This window comes from Corvus kubaryi, unplaced genomic scaffold (genome assembly GCF_017639235.1).
Source record: "Corvus kubaryi isolate FWS band 111438036 unplaced genomic scaffold, C.kubaryi_AGA036_p1.0 37397, whole genome shotgun sequence".
Classification (NCBI taxonomy): domain Eukaryota; kingdom Metazoa; phylum Chordata; class Aves; order Passeriformes; family Corvidae; genus Corvus; species Corvus kubaryi.
This window is the reverse complement of record NW_024581136.1, coordinates 5,585,129-5,608,609: the sequence shown is the minus strand read 5'-3', so window position 1 is coordinate 5,608,609 and position 23,481 is coordinate 5,585,129. Positions and strand designations below refer to the sequence as shown.

The following is a 23,481-nucleotide window of genomic DNA, read 5'->3' as shown; positions in this document are numbered from 1 at the left end:
ACCCTCAGGTAACAAGTCTGCAATACAAGTTCAGCTATCACACGTTCACAATCAGGTTTGTCTTTTAGAAACTGATTTACGAGCCCTGAAACTGCTTAGGGCTCTAAAACTTACGGAAAGAAGTCATGGGAATGACCACAATGGTTAGTTTGTGACCAGAAATTAACAGACTCTTTCCTCAGATCGTATTTATTCTGGAGTGTTCCAATAGCTTTTTATCCTTTTAAAAATTACCCAACAGAGATGCAATAGAATTTTACCTAGACTTCGAACACAGTATTAAAATACTGCTTTAATGGAATTTTCATCTCCCTAAAAAAGCACAAGGAATAATAAAGTGTATATAAATAAAGAATTATTCAGCAACAACTTTGGAAAGAAATTATTAGAAAAATTAACCATCTGCAGCCTTTTCAGTAACACAATACAGCACTGGCCAGTCAGCACAAGTTCTCCCAGTTAAACACACCTCCAAAAATTAATTTGGAGAAATCCTTGGTATTTTGCCCAGGTCCTCAGGTGTGAATCTAAAGTCCTGTCCATGACACTGTCTTGGCTGCTAACAGTTTCAGGACTGATTTGCAATAAATCTCTCTTATTCTGGGCAGCATAGCAGCATTACAGTTTCCCTCAGAACAACTACATAAAAAGCCCATTCAGACCAGACAGGCAAAGGTACTTTCCCACAACTACAATGCAATTTAGCAACAACAAACTTCAGTGACCACAGAATCGACTTTTTCTTTAGGATAGACTTCTATTACTCTTGGTCTTCGGCTGGAAAAAAACCAATCCCTGAGGGTTCAATATATTTTACTGAAGTCATCCTCTAAGAATTCAAGGCCTATCCCCCTTCCTCAGTCAATACATATGCTCAAGGCTTGTTTATTCTCCCTGAACCTACAGAATACCACCCACATGGGCAGTACTCAGCTTTCAAATAGACACACACACAGAAGAAGAGGTCACTCTTTAAACTGGGCAAGCCTTGGTTTTTCTTTTGACAAACTGGCAGTTATTATCAATGCATTTGAACTCCTTTAAAGTCTCTGTATCTGCTTGCTTTTCATGAATGCTTTTCCTAATAATTTTCAGAAAGAAAATTAAACGTCTAATATCAGCTTCTCCCAACATTTTGTTACTCATCCTCTCACTCTCTCCCCTGAAGAATTTAAAGTTTAGCAGTAGGCAGAAACAGTGTAATCATACATATTGTAGGAAATAGCTATAGCAATTCCCACTTTCAAAAGCAGAATTGTCAGTCTTTGTCTTCAACTATAAAGACCTGAAAGAAATCTCGAGCAATACAACATTCCTAAGGCACAGAGATTACATACACCTCATGAAGTTTAGTCAAAAGTCATGAAAATTAAGGCTACATTTTATTCTTTTAAAAGAGATACACTGGTCCAATACCTACCTGTATGACTGTTGAAGTGTGCAAAATTAGCAAAATTCGCTGTAGCAGTTGACTGAGGAGGAGCAGCAGCAAAGATATCTGAGCCAAGGTCACTGAGGAGGTCAAATTGTTTCTTTTCTTGTTGCTGCTGTCCTTGAGATCGAACTACAACAGGAGACTACAAACAACATTTCAATTAGCTAGTACGAAAAGGTGATATTTTACCGAACTGACATTTACAAAATATTAGAGGGCTAGACAAAGCTTATTTCTTTAACAAGACATTTATTCCTGAAGTTTAAGATGCTATATGTAGCACACACCCTCCTCCTATAGTATGAGGAAGACTATCTATGCTACTAGTCTGGCTTTTAAAGGAACTCTGCAGCAGATTTACATGGTCTAGTAACACCCAGAAGAAAAGAGTAGTGATGTATTATTAGCAACTTCAGATTTTGTAATTGAAACTGCGAATACTGTACAAATACAAGCAATAAAACTTAGTTTTACAAGACGGAAAACAGTAATTCACTACATTCTGAAAAAATCTTTATAATTCAGTATAAGTAGAGAAAAATTGAAGAATTTCATAGCAAGGCTTGAAGTTGCAATTTTCTACTGTTTTGAGTTCCAGGAGGTCCATTCAAGAGGTGCATGTATCCTGATGGCAGTTTTCAAAAAAACTGTCTTCCCTCCAAAAATCTAAGTACACAGTGTTGTTTGACTTTACATTACAGCATACAGACACCCCCTGAAAGCCACTTAAGACAGTTTCAGAATGCAAAGGAAGCAATAATAAACATGGCATGCTTTCATCCACATATTCACTACTAATCTCATGGTTAACAGCATAAGTCATTTTCTTGTTTTCAAATAGAACAAAGATGAAAATATAACACATTAGGTCCAAACTTTAGAGAAACTCATGCAAAAGATAATCAATTAATCCTATCACACTGGAAAACTCTGCTTATTAAAAATAACCACCAAAAATTCAATTTGGTCAATAGAAACAAACTTCATTTAGTACCTGATCTGCAAATGTGTATATACTTCAATAAAATATATGAAATACAGAGATCGTATTAGTTCCTACAGATCAGAGCAGTTGTTATTGCAAGAATTTTTGTGCCACTGAAGAGAGTGCCAAGGACTGCAGAGCAGTTCTGTGCTCCTCAGCTGTCATTACTCACTTGGCTAGGTGTCCCCTTGTTTAAGTGCAGTGCAGGTGTAGCTTCTCCCAAGAGAGATTTGAGTGGCTTCACCTCAGGTGTGCTGCTTGTACTACTGGCAGAAGACCCCGATATGGATGCATGGACTGATGCCACCACCTTTGCTTGCTCTGGAGGAACATACCTACATTCAAGAAGAGCAATGGTTTTTACAAGTTCCATATGAGAAGTTCCACTCAATGCTCCTAAGTCTGAAGTGTGAGAACTGGGAGATCTCAGCTTTGCTACTGAACCCCTGATCCAGCAATAGATTCTGTCAGTGGTTTGCAAAATACCCATTCTTTAAATATAGCAGAGATTTTTTTTAAAATGGACTAGAATTTAAAGTCATCAATATTTTTAGCACTTATTCAATACAAAACATAAACAGGATGGGAAATAATAGTCTGCAAAACTGTTACTTTACATTGTTGTTGACATGCTCTTAAGCCATTTCTGTTCCATCAATATGAACATTGAGAAACTTCTTTAGTTTGTCTTCTCTGCTTCCTATAGGAGCTCTGAATAAAGTTCAGAAATCATTTCACTTTATAGAACTATGCAATCTAGTCTGAAGAGTACACAAGAAGGAAAGCACATTCCAAATGACAGCAAACAGTCCATCTTCATTTCTCATCATAGAGGCAATCTTTAAAATTGTAAAGGTATCTTACCATCTTTTCTTTTCATATTTTTCCTGTAGAAATTCCTTTACTTTCTGTGGATCCCTGAAGTCTGGAATTGCTGATGATCTATCATCAAATAGGCCTAGCCAAATCTGTTTGCACACCTTAATAAAAAAACCACAACAATACAGATTGAACAGACAAAATAACTTAATTCAAAGTTAAACTATTTAAGTTTGTCATTATTAATACACTAGACCATTAAAGTGTGTGGCTACATAATTTATATTCCAGACTGAGCTGCTGTAACAACTGACTGGTGCACCACGTACTGGTCTAAATACCTAGAGTTGAGAGACCATCTGCCACAGCAGGGCAAGCAAATCCCAGCATCCAATTTCACCATCCAACACAAATGTTTTTACAAAACATTTGTAGAATGTACTCATGAAATGCAAAGCACCTGATTTCTACTTGTAATCTTTAAGACTCTTCTCCTTCACCTAATTCTATACATTCCCTTACTGTACTTCAGGGCTTAAACTGTTTCAACAGATTCCATATGTTCTTAGCCCCAGATGGTAGATTTTAAAGGATCCAAGGTTTATTTATACTTTTCATTACTGTTTGAGAACAGGAGCTGTTTTTCCAACAGCCTTTGTTATCATGATGTAGTTTCTACAATACCATATACATTTGAGTGATGGTATGAGAGAAGGGGTAAAAGTACTCTTGCTCCAATATAATTTTCTAACTGGAGTTGTGAGTGAGCAAAAGCTAACCACTTGCAAAATTCTCAGTATGTTCAAGCTTCAATTCCTGAGCAAAACAAGAGGAAAGGCAATCTCAAAACTAAACAAGATGTAGGAGTTTTAACTTGAAATATTTTAAGCCCTTCAGACGATTCTGCAAGTAACCTGAATATGCACCCAAACAATAACACCAAATATTAGCTGCCCTCAAAAATCTGAGTGCCCTCTTAGAACAGGTTTCTTCCAGAGAAGCAGTCAAAAAAGCTTTGTTTTTAAGATGCATACTTTTTCTTCCCACACCCTTTCTGAAATAGCCCTGACCATCCTTCTTACATGCCTACTACAAACATGCCCTCTATCCCTAAAAGTGTCAGGTTTTCAACATTGTCCCCAGTGACCTTCAGGAGAAGCACAGGCTCTGACAACCAAGAGCTGCAAAACAGATTGCTCCGAAAGCTGGCAAATCAAGGTAGAAGCTGTGATACTTCCACCTCAGCATCTTCCCCAAACAGGTTTTCCTCTTCACCTGGCCAGGGAGAGCTAGCTGACAAACATGATAAATCTTACGGGTCATTTCAGAGATTGCTCAGGATTAGAGAGATTAGGCAGACATCATAGCTACGTATTTCATACTTGATGTTTCAGTTCTAAATAGCCTGATTGCATATTCAACACCTAACAGTCCTTATTACCAACATTATTATCATCTACTGGATTGAGACAACAACAGGAAAGAGATCTAATGATCAAGATATATTTTTAAATTAGTATTTAAATAGCTAATTTAGAACTAAGATAAGTAGTTCCTACCTCAAACTCAGCTCTTCTACATTCATTCTGCAACTGTACTCCACAAAAGGGTCAAGTTCAATGCACTGATTTGAGTTCCAAAATTGAAGTCACTTGCAGTATAATAATAGATATAATGAAACTTAATATAATTGTTTAATACTTCATACAAACTTAGAAGATAAATGTAGTCAAAAAAGTCACAAGTCTGTTCTAAAGTAAAAGTTAATAGCATGAATCACTGTTTTAATAGTACCAATCTTTCACTACTTTTTGCTGACAAAATATATAAAGTCAGAATATTTACGTGTGTAGCTTTAAACTTGCAGTGCATAGCCTGAGGTGGGCCAGGAGTAGTATTTCCATACTTAGATTTGTGAGTATAACTATACAAGCAGCAGTCATATGATTGCTAAGAGGAAGAGAAGTCCTGCTTGTGGCTATTTACAGAAACTCTAGCAGCAGGAGTTGGTGGTGTCCAACTCTACACAGTCCCCTCCCAACCCCAACTCAGTATTGGAAAGAACATCAGAAAACACGGAAGAAAAGAAAAATTGTGCTTAATTTCAGACAAGCAGAAAGACAAATGTTACAACAGCCCCTACTTAATTCTGCACCCAGCACTGTTAACACTTGGGGCTGTACCATGATAATCAGTTTGCATCCAGCCTGAGATGTGCGGGCAAATGAAAGAGGAAGTCCCCTTCCCCACCCATGTCAGGCCATCCAATTACTCCTCCTTCTCCTGCAACCCAAAACAAGTGAGATCACAGAAACTCATCACAATTGCCATGTCACTGGTACCATTGAAACCTGGAGGAGATCAACTCAGCACAACAAACCACAGCCCAGTTTTTCACATTTCTCCCTCCCAGTTTTCTGCTTCATCTTCACCCTGAAGTGCCTAAGCATTTGGAGTGAGGGGAAAAGAAAACAAACAAGAAACCTCCAAAACAAACAAACAAAAAACCCCACCAACAAACAATCCAAACCAAAAAACCCCATCACAGCTCCATGTCAAAGTCTCAGGCCATCGTGACCAATGATTTCTGTAAGGACTCAGAAAACAAGGTGCTGTGTGACTTTAGATCATTACCAGCTACAGAGCTATAGTAGATACAGTTCTATGAATATGCAAACAGGAACGGAGGAGGACTGTGCTGAACAAACACCTGTTATTTTAAAATGATGCAAGCTTCTTAAAGGCATCAGCCCTTGCCATTACATTGCAATTTTTACAAACATTCAGAAAGCAGGCTTCCAAAAGTGCTTCCTGGAGCAACTAATTCCTGCTAAATACCTAACCACAAAAAGAAGTAACAAGTGAAATATGTCTTAAGTCACTACTGTAATTAATTTAAACAAACTGCCAGACACTCTGTGTTTTTCTGTTGCTGGTAACAGAGAGAACAGTTTTACTAATGAGCAACACACAACCACCAAGCCAAAGAACCTACCAAAGAACCTACTTAGTCATACACACTTCAGCAAGAAGTTCTCACTGTACCAGAGTCTGACTGCAGGAGATGTACAAACACAGTGTAAAACATTTACCACACCAGGTGGTAATAATAAATTTCACGTTAAGTTTCTTTACCTAAAGAGCTATCAGAGAGTGTACAATTTCTTAAAAGTTCATAAATATGGACAAGTCTTAAACCAAAACCAGACACCCACAATAGGTAAGAGTAGTTTGGATTTGGATAGTGGGAATGATGGAAAGGGACCACAAGACTAAGTGGGTGTACAACATGACTGGAATACAAAGGGTAAATCACATCCTCATAAGGGCATTTCAGACCATGATTAAGCCAAAAAAAGGCTGTTTTGTCTTCCTACTACAGCTGGGCTTGATAATCTTGAAGGTTTTTTCTAACCTACACAATTTTGACTTAAGTTCTTTAGAAAGCCGTATTTTAAAAAGCTTTAGAATCACACAAGAAACCATGAAAAGGCACATATTTCTGTCTGAAGTAGCACGCAATGCTTTGAACATCAGCAGCCATTCCAAGCAGGCATTCAGAACCCAATAAAAGGCCCATTGTCTTCTCTTGTTTGCTGGTGACCTGTGTGCTCTGTCTAGCTATACTTCTGCTACTATCATCTGACTTGACAGGGATCCACAACACTGCATTGATTATGCTTCAAGTGAGCCACAAAACACAATTTTCAGCCATCTAAAAAAACACAAATGGCAGAGAGCTGTGCAATACCACAGGATGAAATAAAAAAATAAAATTTAAAAAATACTGTTGTCAGAGGCAGAATTCACATGTGTAATTGTGGTCTTTTGAAGTAATCTTTCCATAGTCATTTTAAAGTAAGTCACCAGCAGTCCTGAATCATGCGCAAAGAAATAAGTTTGATGTGAGAAATCTTTATTTTTGCTGTATTTTTATGGATTGAACTTTTTTTCTTTCAAAACTATTCAAAAGTTACTCTTGTGATAAATATCAAGGAAATTTATGCCATGGAACTTGCTGTTTATGGTGGGGAATGATTACTCAGTTTGGTACTCTGATTACTCCCCACTAATTCACTAGGAATTGGACAGATACTGAAAGATTAATTACAATGAAAAAAAAAAAAGCACAAGTATAGAAAAATCAGACTGGCATCTTTAGTTGGCAACACTTCCTCATGAGCTTCAGTGCTATGTTCTGTCTGGCCCAACGGCTGCCCAGGCAGGACACCTGAACAGCACAGTTACTCCCACAGTTATTCACAGCATGTGCTGACTCTTGCAGGGCATTACTTGCAGGGAGGGGGAACAGGGAGGAACTGCAAAAAGGCATTAAAGGAAACCTGCACAAACCCAACCCTTAAGCAAGCAGTTGCTCTACTAAACACAGTTTTCTTCTTATTTAATACAAACAAACCATTTGAAAAAAATCCAAGGAAGTAATTGTTCTCAATTTTTGGTTATTTTGAAAGCATATGCTTTGAGAAATTCAAATTTGATATCCCAAAGAGCATGTATTTCAAACCACCTCTTTAACTGCTCCATATATAAATCACACTTGCAGAGCTCATTCAGAAAATGCTACTGCTCAAGTTTCATGACACATCTTCAGTCCCATTTTAACAGAATTACTCATTCCTTTGCTTTTACAGATAATACATGAAGCATCATCCCAACTCACCACACAATTACACAACACTACTATTAAGGTATCAGCCCTAAAAATTCTATGGCTTTCTGAAATCCTTCTACATTGCACCATCTCCTTGGGAATACTCTGGTTCAGCCATTTAACATTAATATTGTTCTTTCTGCAACAACAGCACGAATAAGCCTCTGCTAAAAGCTCTGTTTATTCGCCCAAAGCTTTGCTATACTCCTCCTTTTGATAACCACAGCTCTATCAAACAAAATGCTCTGCTTAGAGAAGAGCCTGACAATCTGGAGCCAAGAGTAAACATTCAAGTTATGTGGAAGCCCCTAGAAACAGTGGAACATATCCAACAATCCATAATCGTTGTCCACTGTCCCTGAAAAGTGTAATTAGTCCATGTCCCACTGGTTCACCAATGGAGCAGGGGAAAAAAAAGGAGAGCATTGAAGTCAGAATGACTAAGCGCATGCAGCACTTGAAAGTCTACTTTTGTTGAAGAGTTGACAGAAACAGTACTTTGAAGTTTTGCCCCTACTACACTCTTGTCAGGTAAAAATAAGTAGGTAAGATTCAGCAGTTGTCTTCATGAAGTTTAAAATTTCATGAGAATCCCTCTACAACTGCTTTGGGAAGGATAGTACCTGTCCTCTGCCAACAAGCTTCAGTCCTATGAGGGATGTCATTAGACACTTGGCAACCAGATACTGGGACGTTCAGAATTAGATCAGTAAGTACAGCATGAAGTAAAGAGGGAAAGAGAATCACTACCAGCACCAACCTACTTGCCCTGACCTAGATAAAAACCCAGGAGGTAGCAAGACAGAAACTGTGAGTTACCGTAACTTAAATATATCATTGAAAGGAGAAACTGGGCCAAGTGCATATTGTACGTTATAATAAAGCCTTTACCTATACTTCTCTTCATACCATTGGTTTCCCTGAATTTGCACTCCACAGCTATTCCACCTGAGGGAGAACTGTTTTTCCCACAGTAATTATATTTACCAGACATTAGGTTTTCCGAACACTATTTACATTTGTAGTCCTACACTTTCAGTCATTACCCTTGTTTTCAGCTTTGACAGAAAGCAACAAAGAACGCCTCCCATTCGGTGCACATCTGGCACACCACAAAAAGTTAATCAGAAAGGCTTCTGGTTTAAAACTCAGCCACCAGTAACATTTAATGCTTTCAGGAGTTCCAAGCAGGGCTCAAAGACTAAGAGAAAAATACATGTACCTGTTTTCCACAAAAGTTTAGCTTTTGTTTTGTTTCGGGTTTTTTTTTCCATGTGTGTTTTTACAGAGCTGGGCAAGTAGGGAAGAACAGGCACACTAAAAAACTGTTAATCAAGGAAAGAGTCATCATTATCCATCAAACTTTACAGAAACACTGAGAATCTGAGATTCCACTTCTTCCTCTTCCACTGCTATGTATTTCAACTACCAAATAATGCTTTGCTGTGTCATAACTATTTCACTGATAGAGATCTCCAGTGTGTGTGGGAAGGCGGATATAGGAGAGACAAAGGCCTTCTGCTTACACAACACATTGAGCCACCACACTTTAGAAACTCCTGCTAGCATAGTTGTGCTAGTTAGGAATAATAAAAATTCAGTCAGGCCAGCAAAGCTCAGTTCTCTCTCATGAAGCCTCCTGCTCTTGTATGCAGTGAAGGCAACAAGGCAAGGAAAAACTCTAGCAGGACACATCCTTCTGGTGATAGAAACTGCACTTCAACTAGGAAAAGCATGTTACTTGACCTACAACCCTTCTTGAGACCTAGACACACCACTGCATAGGAAGATTACACGTCAGTCTAGTTTAAAAAGCTCTAATGAGACATTACCTTTCAGGAGGCTTGGAAATGCCATATTAGATTTCTTCTTCTCCCCCTCCCTGCCAATAAAATATCCTCAGTTATGCACCAAATGTAACGCTGACAGTGCATAGAACTGCACAGTATCACACAACAAAACTATGTTCCAAAACATAACACCCTACAGGAAGGAAGATTTGGAAATAGTTTCTTTATGTAAGCAAGTTATAGCTTTGTTTAGCAATTCTGCACTTCTGATGTCAATATTATTCATTACTCTCTGTAGGTTAAAATTATTTTATACTGCCAGCATACTGATTTCAAAGGCAGTTTGGGTCCAGAAGTTATAGTTGTTTCATAAGCAGAGTCAAGCCAGTAAATCCTGCTAACAAAGACATTGTTCTACACACAATCAGCTCATGTATCTCTATATCGTATTAGCAGAACCAGCAATGTACTACAAGGACACCTGACTGCACAGCTCGTGCTGTCAGGACTCATCAGCTCCAGCTTAGAGACTGCTCCTTCCACTCCAGGGTTTCTAGGCCACATTCCATAGCAATGCTTCTAGGGAAGCATTCTGGTCTGGCCTAACACCAGCTCTGAACCAGACTCACACTGTTGCCAGCTCTACAAGAGTGCAGGGAAGAGGGACTTGCACAGGTGCTATTGGGAGTTGGGAAGATTGGCACCAAACCAAAATTCAACACTATTAAAATAACCCCAAACAGCTGAGCACATCTGCATGTATTCTACTCATTAGGTCAGGTAAACATGGTCTTTCCCCCAGAGTAACACAGATTTTCTAAATAGAAGACCATCAAGATCTTTTTCTTCAACCACATGCATTTTAGAATGGGCTATTTGGAAAGGCTATAAAATACCTGTCATTTTTCAAAAGGGTAGGAGAAAAATTAACTCTGTAACCAGTTTGCCTCCTAATACTATTTTCAGCTTAAGGGAAAAGTTTCTGAATAAATATTCACAGCTATAATGGCAACAGGAGATTAGCACCACCTCCACTTTCTGCAAACAGCGGGTTCACTTCCTACTACCACCGCACAACTCAATCAGAGGCCAAATCAGCGCTAGCATCATTTGAGGATGATTATTCAAGCAGAAACATCTCTGTATCAATCTCTTCTGGTTATTCCTAACATGAAAATACACTGTTCTTCATGTAGAGAGCAAGGAGACGACAAACCCTACCCAGTGAGTCAGAATTACCTTTATCCTTGAAAAGGATTTCAGAAGGCACTTGAAGAATGTCAGCTGGAAGATGCCTCCAGTCTTGCTGCAGTGACCTAATCCCAACATTACCAAAGCTGGAGTCTGGACATCTGTTTATACCTACAGATGAGTAAGCAACACCAAAATATAGGTGTCTTCTAATACAGTAAAAGGATTTAAAACTGTTTGAAGCAGTAAAAACTCATTTAAAATAAAGTTCAAGCTGCCTGGGCCAGAATGACATTTCTTAGAACATGTACATACAGGGAAGAAGATGGTGTCTCACTTAAAGAAAAGCTGCTGTGAATCGGCTCTCCCCAAAGCAGTTGCTTTGCAGAAGCCTTTCAGTAACTGAATATTTTACCCATGTATGCCACAAAGAGGGTCATTTACAACAACTGGGGAGAAGTTAGTATTTTAAATATTAGGAAGTGTTTTGGGTTTTTTTCTTTGTTTGGTTGGAGTGGTTGGGTTTTTTTGTTTTGTTTGTTTTCTGGGTTTAGAGAACTTCAACCTCATACAATACACTGACCTTACAAATACCCTTTGAAGGAGAGTGGAAAACTACTTCCTCTAAGAACAACTCAGCACCCTAACTACTTTATCTCATGGAAGTTTTCTTGCTATTTTACTTTGTATTCAGAGCAAGATCCCTATTGTACAATCATGATCTACTCATCTGGAAGCAAGAAAGGTTATCACAGAGGCCTTGGCCATGTTGGAGAAAGACTAGAACAAAAAAGTGGGAATGAAAGTATTTTAGAAGTTACAGAAAAATGGATGTTAAACACGATAGATTGTAAAAAAGGTTAGCTTCTTTTTATATTAATCGCTGCAGAATTGTTTTAATTGTTGATATTACAACATTGGACAATTCCATGTTTGGAAAGTCTTATTTTAGGAAATTTAATTTCTTCCCATACACACAAGAGCCTCCTATGCTGAACAGCAAGCTAAGCAAAACAGTGGTTTTTTGTGAGGTCAGATGAATTTCATCTGTCCAATACATTAGCTTATCTGCAGGTTCCAAAGTCCAATACCAACAAGAGAAAGCAAAATGCCCGTTTAACTACTGCAATATAAAAAAGTGAAAACATGTTTAACTAGGTTTTAAACTTCTAACAGTGTTTAAAACAATAATCATTTCTGTTCAATATTTGAGCACTCCTTAAATCTACCATCTGCACTTGCAAGTGTCTACTCAGTTCTACTTAAGAATTAAAGCAATAATCAACAACCTAAAACTAAACTCAGGAATACATCTTCATTTTTGAGGCAGCTCATTTAAATCATTGCAATTCTCTAATTAGAATACTGCAAGTGCAAAGACCCCTGCTTTTGAAACAGAATAGCACTGCAGAGATCTGTGAACTTTTTTTATGTCAATAATAAATTACGTATCAACTAAATCATTATGACTGGCAGACTAGTCATGGCTATAATGAAAAGGACAACCACACTAATCAGTTGAGAAAGGATCACTTAAGGTTCCAGATCAGTGAAGACAAACTCAAAGCACTCTCTAGACATCGCAGATTTAGTAAAAAAATGAAATTAAAACAAATGCAGGGAGGGAGCTACAAACACATGTTTTCCTTTACTTTGTGAAGCTTAAAGCTAGCTGAAGTTTACAATCCAATCTTATGGAAAGAGACTCCAACACACTCTATGTGAGTCCACAGAAGATTCTTTATTAAATTTCCCTATGCAAGAAGTCAGCAGTATGCTCCACATATATACACAGATATATGCAATTCTCTACAGTTTTAAAAAAAAACAAGCAACCTAAGCCATCAAGAGTATTTTATAAAGTCTGGGAGAGTTCAGGCCTCGTTCCAGCTCTGTCTAGAGGAATCATCCACTAACGGTCATTTCAACAAATAACACATGTTTACCAGGACAGAAAAAGAAATTGCTACTTCTATTTTCATTCTTCAACCTGACAGTTATGAATGGGCCAACTTTAAGAGAGCTGAGTACCAGCATTTTAGTGAATGATGGGATTTATCCCCACAAAGCTTCACAAGAGGACACTAATAAAACACTCTAGCCTACAATCAATAGTTCTACTAAACAGGATACAGATGCAATCAATGTGAAGCAGAACTTTATCTAGTTCCAACAGAGGCAAAATCTGCCTCTAAAATGCTCAATGCTACAGTATGGTATTAAAACACAAACTTCACTCTCAAATTGAAGAGAGCAATAGCCACATCCAGGGCTTAAGTGCTCTGTGTGTTCCCATAGAGCCAATCCAACATTTACCTCAGATGTTTTCTTCTATTAAAAAGAACAAAAAGTCAGCATGCTAGAACTTGTTGTCTTCAAAGCTGCCACAAGGCACACACTAGATAACAATTTCTCCCTTTCCTTCCTCTCTCCAAGAACATTCAACATGGATATACTTCTATTAAGTAAAGAGGCTATTAAAACTACTAGAAGACTTTCTGACACCTACTGTGAAGAAATACAGCTACAAGCTGTATTTTTTGTATTTATTTTTGTCACAGTGCACTCTTTCAGGAAACACTGCTGCAGTCAGTTTCAAGTTCTGAGCTTGCAAGAAAAAAAAAATGGCTGCATCTTGCCTTATGCAAAGTCAAAAGAAAACCCAATTCAGAAATACTGATCATGTGAATCTGGACTGTCTGGGTTGGACTATAACATTATGATGATCAGCTACCCAATGAAACAAGCACTTCAGAAACCTCATTTCAAATGAGGTTGGCTTCCAAAGACTTCTGTCTAGCTTTTGCTAAAAAAAAAAAAAAAAACCCCAACTAAGCTTTTCTTAAATATTAAAGTCTAAAACATTACTTAAGTGCCAAATCCACTTTATTCTCCAAATAATACTTACTTCATTTCCATGTTTCTGCAGAAATTCTATTTCCTGTTGTGTGAATGTAGTCATTGAAATCGACTTCACTCTGTGGGGTGGATTCAAGCCCCGCCTGAAAGAAGCAAGAAGTATTCAGCATTTGGGAAATTTGTCACCATACAATTACGTTTAACACTACAGCTAGAAGTCAGTCCGTTTTAAAATAGGAGCCATCTCTGTAAAACATACTCATTCTTGGTACGGCCATACAACTTAAGGCTGTGTAAGCTCTTCTCAAAGTAACGCTCAGTATACTAAGTTGAGTAACAGAACTTGGGGGGAAACCAATGTTCACAATCGCTCATGCAAACTCACTCCGGCACTTTCTATGCAAATTTAAGAAAACAAAATTAGACTTTTTTTTTTAAATCCTAATCTGCTTCACCCTTGCCTCAACCTTTCGTCTCTCGCTCTTGGGTCCCCCCTTGGCTGCATTTTCCTTTCCCTCCAACTCCTCCCTCACTTTGATCTCTTACTACAGCTTCTACCCAATAACTGGATTTCTTCAAGCTAAACTCCCCAGCTCAGTCTTTTTCTCCTGCTTTAACCTACATTTCCTGTTTCCTCACAGCATCTTTTTCTAGTTTACTTTTTGCCCCTGCACTCACAGGGGCTTCTTCCTCTTCCTGAACACTACAGAAGTAACCACAACAAAAGTAAAAAGACACTGGTTTTAGTGTGCTCTCACATGAGAGATACCATTGCTAATGCCACAGCTCCAGATGTGAGCAGCTCTGCCTCAAGCCCAGATTGGCACCACTCTCACATCCACGCCAGGCTGCTGCAGAAACAGTGTGCCAGCAGAAACACTAGGCACTTCTGTTGCCACAGCCTGACATTGTCAAACCTGGTTAAGTCACAACCTGCAAGCACAGAGAGAAAACCTGCTGAGCAACAGCACCACGGTAAGAAAAAACTTGCTTTCTTTTCAAGCTCTTTCTTTAAATACATGCTAACTACTGCTTTTGCCTACCAACAAATTGCCTACAATCAAAACCAAGCTGTGCTTTGCTCAATGGTGGCCAGAACATTACATCCCACATGTTCCAAGCAGTGAGACACTCAGGCAACACCACGGGGCCAGTTTAACACTCACGTTAACCAGGCCTGGATTTCTGAAATACCATCTTAAAAACCAATTCATATACATTAACCATGAGATATCAAAGCACACAAAAAGCTTTCCAGGGATGCAATACAGGCCTAACAAATCACTAAGAAAATCAACTAATAGCTCTATTGCTTGTATTTGTTCCTATGCTTTCAATTCTAAATTTGGTTCAGACTGCTTTTAAGAATAAAAAAAAAAAAAAATCACTGACATCTAATTTAGGACAACCAGTGGTTTTCTTTAAGTTCCATGATTATCCCAATAATATTAACTATAAATTAAATTGTTACCCATCAGAACAGCCTATGACAAAAATCTGATATTCCAAATATTAACATTATATTCAACTTTTACAGAAAAATTTTAGCACTTCAAGTTTTCCAAGTCTAATGGGAAGAATATTGCTGCGCATTTAGCTTACAAATTCACCTTCACACCTAAATTCAAGTGTACCTGTAAGAATTCTGATCCTGTGTTAAAAGATCTTCACATTTTTAATCAAAAGTTGAATACTGGTTAGAACACTCAGCAGTAACATTTTAGCCTAAGTTTCATGAGAAACTAAATTTGAGATAGTCACTGCTTGAAACACTTAGATAAACAATTTATTTTATTTTGCTAAGAAATGCTGTGATTTTGAATACCTTAAAAGCAGAAGTCATATACAAACCTACAAGCGTGTCAAAATTAGTTTTACAGAATACTATTTGCTTCAGCAAATTTTTGAAATCAGAGCAGCTGACATTAGACTCCACAGTTCAGCATCTTGACAAGAAGGTAGACGTTTCATTGAAGTTGGTGAGAGAGGTTTTAAGATAGTTGATTAAACTATCTTCTCTCAAAACGTTTAAATTTCTTGGTAAATTAAAATTACCAATTTAACATCTTTCATCTAGCTGTATCATCTACATCACAAATAAATTACACTTATTAAAATACTATACGATTATCTAAGATTTTTTTAAAGTACATACTCATTTTAAGATTATGTAATTTAAAAGAAATCTGTAAGAGTTCTCTATGCAGTTGAAATTCATTGTTTCCGAGCTGGTGCTAGGATTAGGTTTGGTTGTTTAGGTTTGTTTATTTTTGGGTTTTAAAAAAACACCTTCTAGGTCTGTGTGTGTAAGCAATTACAATTCACTAAATGACACTGTAGCATCACATACTCAGTGACAGCATAGAAACAAAGTTGGCATCCACCCGGCATTTCACATAAATATGCTCCATCAAATGTCACATGAGAATTACCATCCCTTGCTTTTGCAGTAAGTATAAAAGCAGTTCTGCCTGCCTTAGTCTGTTCATTCACTCTCCCTCTAGTAATTACAATAGCAGCACAGTTAGATAGTTGTAAACTATTTAATGACTAAAAGCCAGAGCTATTCACTAACACTTTTACATGTTTCCCAGCACAGGCAGTATATCTCAACTTTCCAGCTCCTGCTGGAAATTCCTTTTTGCCGTAAGTATAGTTTAAGTGCTCTGCTGTACCTGTGTTTGCAATTTAAAGGCACTGAACAAGTTAACATGTACCTACTCTACAGTCATCTACTAGGGCTCTTCAGAGCATTTACATCAGCAAACACTGATATCTTCAGTATCTTCAGCTCTATTAAGCAGCAATACTGAATGTGGTTGAGGCCTAGATAAGATTTTGTTAAATCTCACCAGAGACTTCCTCCATGCCTGTCTCTCCAGTGACAAATTCAGGTTATAAAGTTCCCTGATATACACATTATATCCACATGGGACAAGATGAATTCACATTTCTATTACACCATCCTGCTAAGAGATGGAAGACATTCCCCCCTAAAGGTCAGATCACCACACAGAGGTGTCAGATGTCTGGCATGATGAAAGAGGGCACGACACCACATCAGTGGTCCAGGAGGACTGGAAATTCTGAACAAAACTTTAAGAGCCTTAATGTAAACTATCAGGGTGCAATACTGTACATACAAGTATTTATGTCCATTGAATACGGCAAAGGGTGGAGGGAACCTATGTAAAGCTTCCTTTTATGCTAAAGCAGCCTAAAAAGTCAGCCCAGAACAAGGAATTCCAGACAAGAAGCTGCACATAAACACAGCCCAAACATATGCGTTACCTTTCTTAGATAAATTACTTTCATTCTACCATTAGAACAGCAAACACTCTATTTTTTTATGATTTCTAATCCATAATCTACATCCATGAATTGCCTGGAATTTCCCTAAAACAGAGCAGTTGTGGGATTTTTGAAGCAGAATTCAAGGACCAACCCTTCCTTACCTACAGAGATTATTTAATGACCCAAATGATTCACGAACAGCTCATCTACATATGGGGGAAGCTTATTGGTAGACAGCCAAGTACAATTATCCCTTATGATGAATTTAAAAACCTCCTTTTTCATAGGAAAAATGTTTTTTTCCTTGTATTTGACAAGTGTTTCACACAGTTCTAACGCTTTACAGTACTCCCTATTTAACAAGGGACAGAATGGATTACAGTCCCTTAGTGGAAATTATCCATGCCTAAATTTAAATTGACCCTGAACAAATATTTGCAACCTGCCCCTGTGCAGTGGTACCAGTTACTCCCTTCCCTACAACAGAGCTCCTGGGGAAGGCAGCAACCAAATGCTACCTCAGCACTTAAACCAGACTGCAGCCCTCTCCCAAGAGGCCCTGGGGAAAGATGACAGAGTAAGACAATTCTGCCATCTGCGCTTATCCAGCACACCAGAGCTAGAACATCCCACACAGAGATCCCACTCATCACTGCCAACTTCTTCACACTCAGCAATGGTTATTTCTGTGGAAGAGCACTGTGACCAGAGCTTCCAGCCTGGAGACTCTCCTCCACTGACCCTCACTGAGTCACAGGCTAGCATAGGGGCAGCTTCAGAGAACATGAGACCTCTGTTCTCCAGAAGGCATTGTTAAACTGGTGCTCTCACAAACAAAGGAAGCTTTAAGGCCACTGACACAGGATTCTGCAGTCTGGCAATTGAAACATTAAACATTCAAAACACAGTCAACAAGCAGTGGATATTTGCTACTAAAACAATTTAGCAGCAAATTATAGTTGAACTTGTGATTGTTGGCAGAGCAGCCATTCCTGCATTAATCTCAAATAAGAGTTGGCAAAGTTGTCTGCAAAGGCCAGGGCTGGGAGGCAAAAAAAATTTAAAGAGTAAGCTCTGGCAGAACAGAGGGTCCCTTTTGTGGGAGGAATGGTGGTCAGACGGCTGCTCAACACTGCTAACATCCCCTGGATCATATTTTAACACCATCTTGAGTCTAAGCCAGCAAAATCTGATCCCCTAAAAAGCATGAAGTTAATGAGGCAAGTCAAATACCAAGCCATCACAGAGCACCCCACATCCCCAGGTGTCCAGAAAACAAGCGCCAGAAAATCCAATGTCACAGCATTTGTTATTATTTCTGTGGTACTGTAATTAGCAAAAGAGAATATAAGCAGCACTGGCCATTCCTGATACTTGCAGACCTCCCAGGAGACCCTCCGCCATCTCACAAGCTCATTTATTTTTAATAGCAGAAGACTCATACACACGTTTTGAAGCAGAGTCAAGGTTAATTTAAGTTTTTTCTTAAAAAAAACCCCAAACATTCTTTCTGAACTGCAGTGTTCACTGTGGTATACAGACATTTCCTTTGCTCTCCTGCCCTGAAACTGAAAACAAGAAATATAGTAATATAGAAAATACCCTTAAAAATCTATATATACACACACAGAGACACACAACACGGAGTAATTTTCCAAACATGCTCCAAAGGAAAAAAAGGATGGAAAAGTCATGCTAACACAATCACCTTCACTCTAGCACTGTTTGTTTAGACTATTTTAGTTTCTGCTAAACTTCTTCTAGGGAAAGGACAATAATTCACCACCACTTCATAGAGATGTTAATAGTCTGTTACTAATCTATCTGCCATCAAATACTTCCATCTGGCTGACACAGAACTCCCCTACCCATGAAAATTTTAAATTTAAAATTTCAACTAGAAGCATTACAAGCAGCCAGAAGGTGGCCAATAATTGTGAAAAATAGCATAAAAGGGCTTTAGCATTTCTCAAAGTACCTGTATGTTCTTAACATTCCTTGTTGCTGAACAAGAGACTTCCTTAGTAAGTTGGGAGGGAGGGAGAGAATTGAGAGGGCAGTGAGAGAAAGGAGTGCCTTAATTATCACATTAGCAGATATTTAAAAAGTGTCAAGATTAAACAAAAAAATTATGTATTAAAAAACATGTGCAAGTGGACTCTTAATCAAACAGGGATATTTTCCATTGGTGAACTGAAAAACATGTTGTTTTTATCAAAGTTGGGAGCGGGCTGACTGCAAGTGCTACAGAAGTGCTCGAAAGCAGATATGCACAGACAGCTGAGATACAAGGCCAAGAGGCATTTGATAAGACAAAGGGAAGGATGTCACTGTCAGCAGGCCACATGGGAGCATCCAGGAAAACAACAGTCATAGCTACCAACATAATCCTTTGAATCAAAGGACTTCTTTCAAACCAAAAGAATCTCCCTGCCAACATATCCTGAGATGTGGGTTTGCCGTAATAAAGAGAAATCTTCCCGTGGTGTGTGACTGTAATCCTTCACCTGAGCACACTGCTCCTCCACAGCATCTCCTCCTGCTCTCAGGGCAGAAATGACTGTGTGTGTAGTTCCAGATATCCTATATTCTTGTACAAAAAGCTGCATTAGCTTGTGTGATGCTAGCACACTTTTTTCCCACATGAAGAATTTAAACACAGGGGACAAGTGGAAGTATTTTAAGAGGAAGCAAATTCACATCACTGTGCATGAACTTTCTCCTGCATGCACCATTTTGCACAGCAAAACTTCTGCTCTGGTAAACCTGATCGGAGATAAGGTCATTTAAATCCCAGGTATTACAGAGAAAAACCTCCTGTAATTTTTACTTGACATATTTTTACTTGACAAGACTCACTTTCAACACTTAAGTCAGAAGCAGATCTTTTCAGCAAAGCCACTAGTCCTGTCATTGTTTTTAGCAGCTTATGAACAGGCTAGACATACTATTTGGGAAACAGTAGAGGGAACAGAAGCTTTTTAAAGCTAAATCTAGTAATACATAGCATCACTCTTTTGATACACATGAAACACTTAAAGGAAGTTCAGGATGAATCCAGAATTAAGGTTTTAGATCTGAATAGACAGTCCTTCCCAGGACAATGCATAAACACTTCAGAAAACTTGTAAAAAAAGGTTATACTACAGTTTTTAAAAGTTTAGAGTTAACAGTACCCAGAATAACATGCCTATTTAAGATCATGCTGATATTAGCAGTCACTTTTAATTAATTGAGAAACCTTTCTGAAGGAGACTTTTTAATCTACTAGTATTTTAATCTTGCATTGGGCACTTCATACTTGAAAAAACTAGTCTACCTGACTCCCAAGAATACTTCCTGTACCAGATTAGAAAAAATTAATTAAAACAAGAAGCAATGCAAGTTGTTCACACAGCACATAAACAAGATAAAGTACTAAGATTATTAAAGCCTTACAGTAAAGCAAGTATTATGAGGCAGAACGCAAACAACCATTAAGAACTATAGAAGCAGCTATACTTTTATACTTACTTGCCATTATGTGGTTTGTTCCCCCCTCATTTCCCTACACTGTGGAATTCTACAGTGAAAAGCATCTGGAAATAAACAACTTGTATGAAGGACCATTCTGACAGAAGTGTTAAAAATAAGTTTCTAGTTATGAAACAGACATGACCTACACCAAGTCTCATCACTAACAAAAATACCCTACTGGCTAGGTCCTAAGCTGTTAACCAATGCATATGATCCTGCACACACAATTTATGGAAGCTTTTCCAAGTTAACATGAAAGAATGAGTCGAAATTTATTTTAGAGGGAAGCTTTAAGTCCTCTTAACAGTCCTTTACTCCAGCTGTAAGTGTAGGTGTTACTAACTGTAAGAACCAAATATGTTGTTTGTGGTTGCTTTTTTATAGCAAGACAAAAACACTGCATATTTAGAAAGAAAGAACTATTTGCATTTTATTGGAATACCAATACATTAACCACGTTTTTGCTAACAGTATTCCTCCTTTAAGCATGGTAACATCCAAATGATGGTCAACTTAACATCAAGTGGCAGCTGTCCCCTGCTTATGAGCTGTTTCACTGCCTGTACATCCTTTTGGTTGCTGTAAATTGGACTACGCACTTTAGTAGTCCATACCTCCCAGCCAACAGATAAAAGGAACAGACCCTTCTGAACCCACGCTGAACATCTCAGCAGCATTCACAATGTATTTGTCTATTAAGGTTAAGAAGCCTGAAAAATAAAGACAAACACTCCGATGGTGCAGCTTTATTATGCTGTCAGTTTAACCCAGTAAGAACATGATCAACCATTAAATAAGCTCAGTGCAGTAGCTTAAAATAGTTTCACATGCCAGCACAAATAATAGTTTGCAAAGAGAGCAAACAACAGCCAGAGCTGGCTATGTATGTGTGGCATGTATGTGTGAAAAACCAGAGTCTCTTTTCAATTTCACAACTTATATATATTTTCTGTATTTGTGTCAAGTCTGTTCAGAAGTCTACACAAAGTAGAAGAACCCCAAGTCTAATCAGCTATTAGTATAAAAGGCAGTTTATTCCATGTAAATTCAGCAAAGAACTAACATACTTGCTTTGTTTTGCATTTCAGTGTAATTACCAACTTTGTTCTTAAACACCGGACCTTACTTGGAAGGCCTGTTTGGGGTAGTAAGGGCACAGAAATTAGTTCAGGCTCCTGAATGCCTTTTATGAACTCAAACCCTTACAAACACCAATCTGTATCCTTTGATACTATTTATTACTTCTTTGGTTACTCTTCAAATCTGCTCCATTCCATTAGCACAATGCTACAGAATCATATAAAAGCAAACAGATATAGCTAAGGAGAAAGTAGCACTGAAGACAGCAGGGTCTTTCCCCCAAATTATGGATATGTGACTGAAATTCACAACTGACTGACCTCAACTCTTAGTTTCATACACATTATCTTTGGGGAGGATGGGTGGAAAAAGGAGGAGTAGTGGGGAGGCCCATACAGGAATGAGGAACAGGAAAAAAATGCAACCACGTTATCAGAGCCAATCCCTTTCCAAGGTTTATATATATAGTTTGTAGGAAATAATCGATGTAAGAGGAAAAAAACCGAACCACCTTCTACTAGATCAAGTCTCTCAAACCATTTGGGCTAGAGTTTATCGACTGAGAGCTTAAAGAGTTGTCTTACAAACTATCGCCGAGCATAACTTGATACACATAAAGCTATACTGGTGGTTTAACTTAACGTTAAAGTAGTATCTGTAAACATATTCACGACAGGATTAGTATCCCCGCATCTTCAAGGCTGTCATGACAGTGAACTGCTCAGCCACGTGCCCCTTCCCTTTCCGCAAGTATTCTCGCACACTTGTTTAATTAACCACCCCTCCGACACGTCCGTGGGGTGGTGGTGCTCCCACTCCCCGTGCGCGCTCCCCCTACGTGCCGAAGGAACCTCCTCAGGATCAGCTCCGGGCCACGGGGCTGCCGTGCGCCCCAGCCCTGCACACCCCGCCAGTGGCCGCCACCTCCGCACCGGGGGCTCCGACGGGGATTTCCAGCGAACGCGCCCAGTAAAGCCTCCCGACGGCCTCCTTCCCTTTCCCGGGAGAGCCCCCCGCCCGCTGCCCCCCGACGTGGCCAAGCCGGCAGCAGGAAGGGCGAGCGCAGGGGGAGCGGCGGCGCAGCGAGACCCGCGGCGGGGCTGCACCGCCCAGCCGCCGCCGCCCTGCGAACGCGTCCCCCGGCGGCCGGGGGCGGAGGTCACCCGTGCCGGTGGAATGGAGCCGGCGGTTCCCGCCCGCACTCACTCACAGGATGCCGGAGCAGGAGGTGCACACGAAGCTGCCCACGGTCATGTCGGTGTAGGTGGGGCCCCGCTGGTCACAGTCGAAGCACTTGCGGTTGGGCGGGAGGCTGCTCATCTCCCGCAGCAGCTTCAGGTGCTTCTCCTCCTGCTTCCGCTTGGCGCTCGCGGCCATGGCCCCACCGGCGAGGGACGGCCCGGCACGGCGCCGGGCCCCGCTCACACCCCGGCGACGGTGGCGCTCCGGGGTCCGGCCGGCGGGAGAGGGGGCGGGCGGGAAGGGGGTTGAGGGGAAGAGAGGGAAGGAAGGGGCGGGGAGGGCACAACCAGCGCCCGCCGGCGGGCCGGTGCGGGAGCGCGGTGGCCGCTGACGCGGACCGGCGGCCCGCGAGGGAGAGAGCGGGCGGGGGCCGCGGCGCGGGGGAGGCGGCGGCGGCGGTACCGGGCCCGGGGCGGCGGAATGACGAGCCCGGGCGGAACCTGCGCGACACCTTTATGAGCTCAGCGAGGAGATGGCGGCCGCGGCGGAGCCCTGCCCGCCCGCCGGCTGCAGCGCCCCCTGTCGCCTAGGAGGACCCGCTACACCCCCCCCCCCCCCCCCCCCCCCCCCCCCGCAACCCCGCCCCGGGGCGGCGCCT

The 23,481-nt window shown here is 40.0% G+C and overlaps 1 protein-coding gene across 9 annotated transcripts in view; it reads right to left on the bottom strand.

Moving 5' to 3' along the window:
• Window positions 1-23,111, bottom strand: part of AGFG1 (ArfGAP with FG repeats 1) — a 36,088-nt gene extending 12,977 nt beyond the window's left edge. For 3 of the 9 annotated variants that reach the window (XM_042041728.1, XM_042041729.1, XM_042041734.1), the window contains exons 1-5: window positions 22,852-23,110; window positions 13,801-13,894; window positions 3,285-3,400; window positions 2,593-2,755; window positions 1,421-1,577 (exon numbers count right to left, since the gene is read on the bottom strand). In XM_042041728.1, coding sequence (XP_041897662.1) covers window positions 1,421-1,577; window positions 2,593-2,755; window positions 3,285-3,400; window positions 13,801-13,894; window positions 22,852-23,018 — 697 coding nt within the window. In that variant the 5' untranslated portion in view covers window positions 23,019-23,110. Of the gene's footprint in view, window positions 1-1,420; window positions 1,578-2,592; window positions 2,756-3,284; window positions 3,401-10,940; window positions 11,053-13,800; window positions 13,895-22,847 lie in introns of those variants that run through there. The other 6 variants (XM_042041727.1, XM_042041732.1, XM_042041731.1 and 3 more) reach the window with 4 other exon arrangements.
• Between the last annotated feature and the right edge of the window lie 370 nt (window positions 23,112-23,481).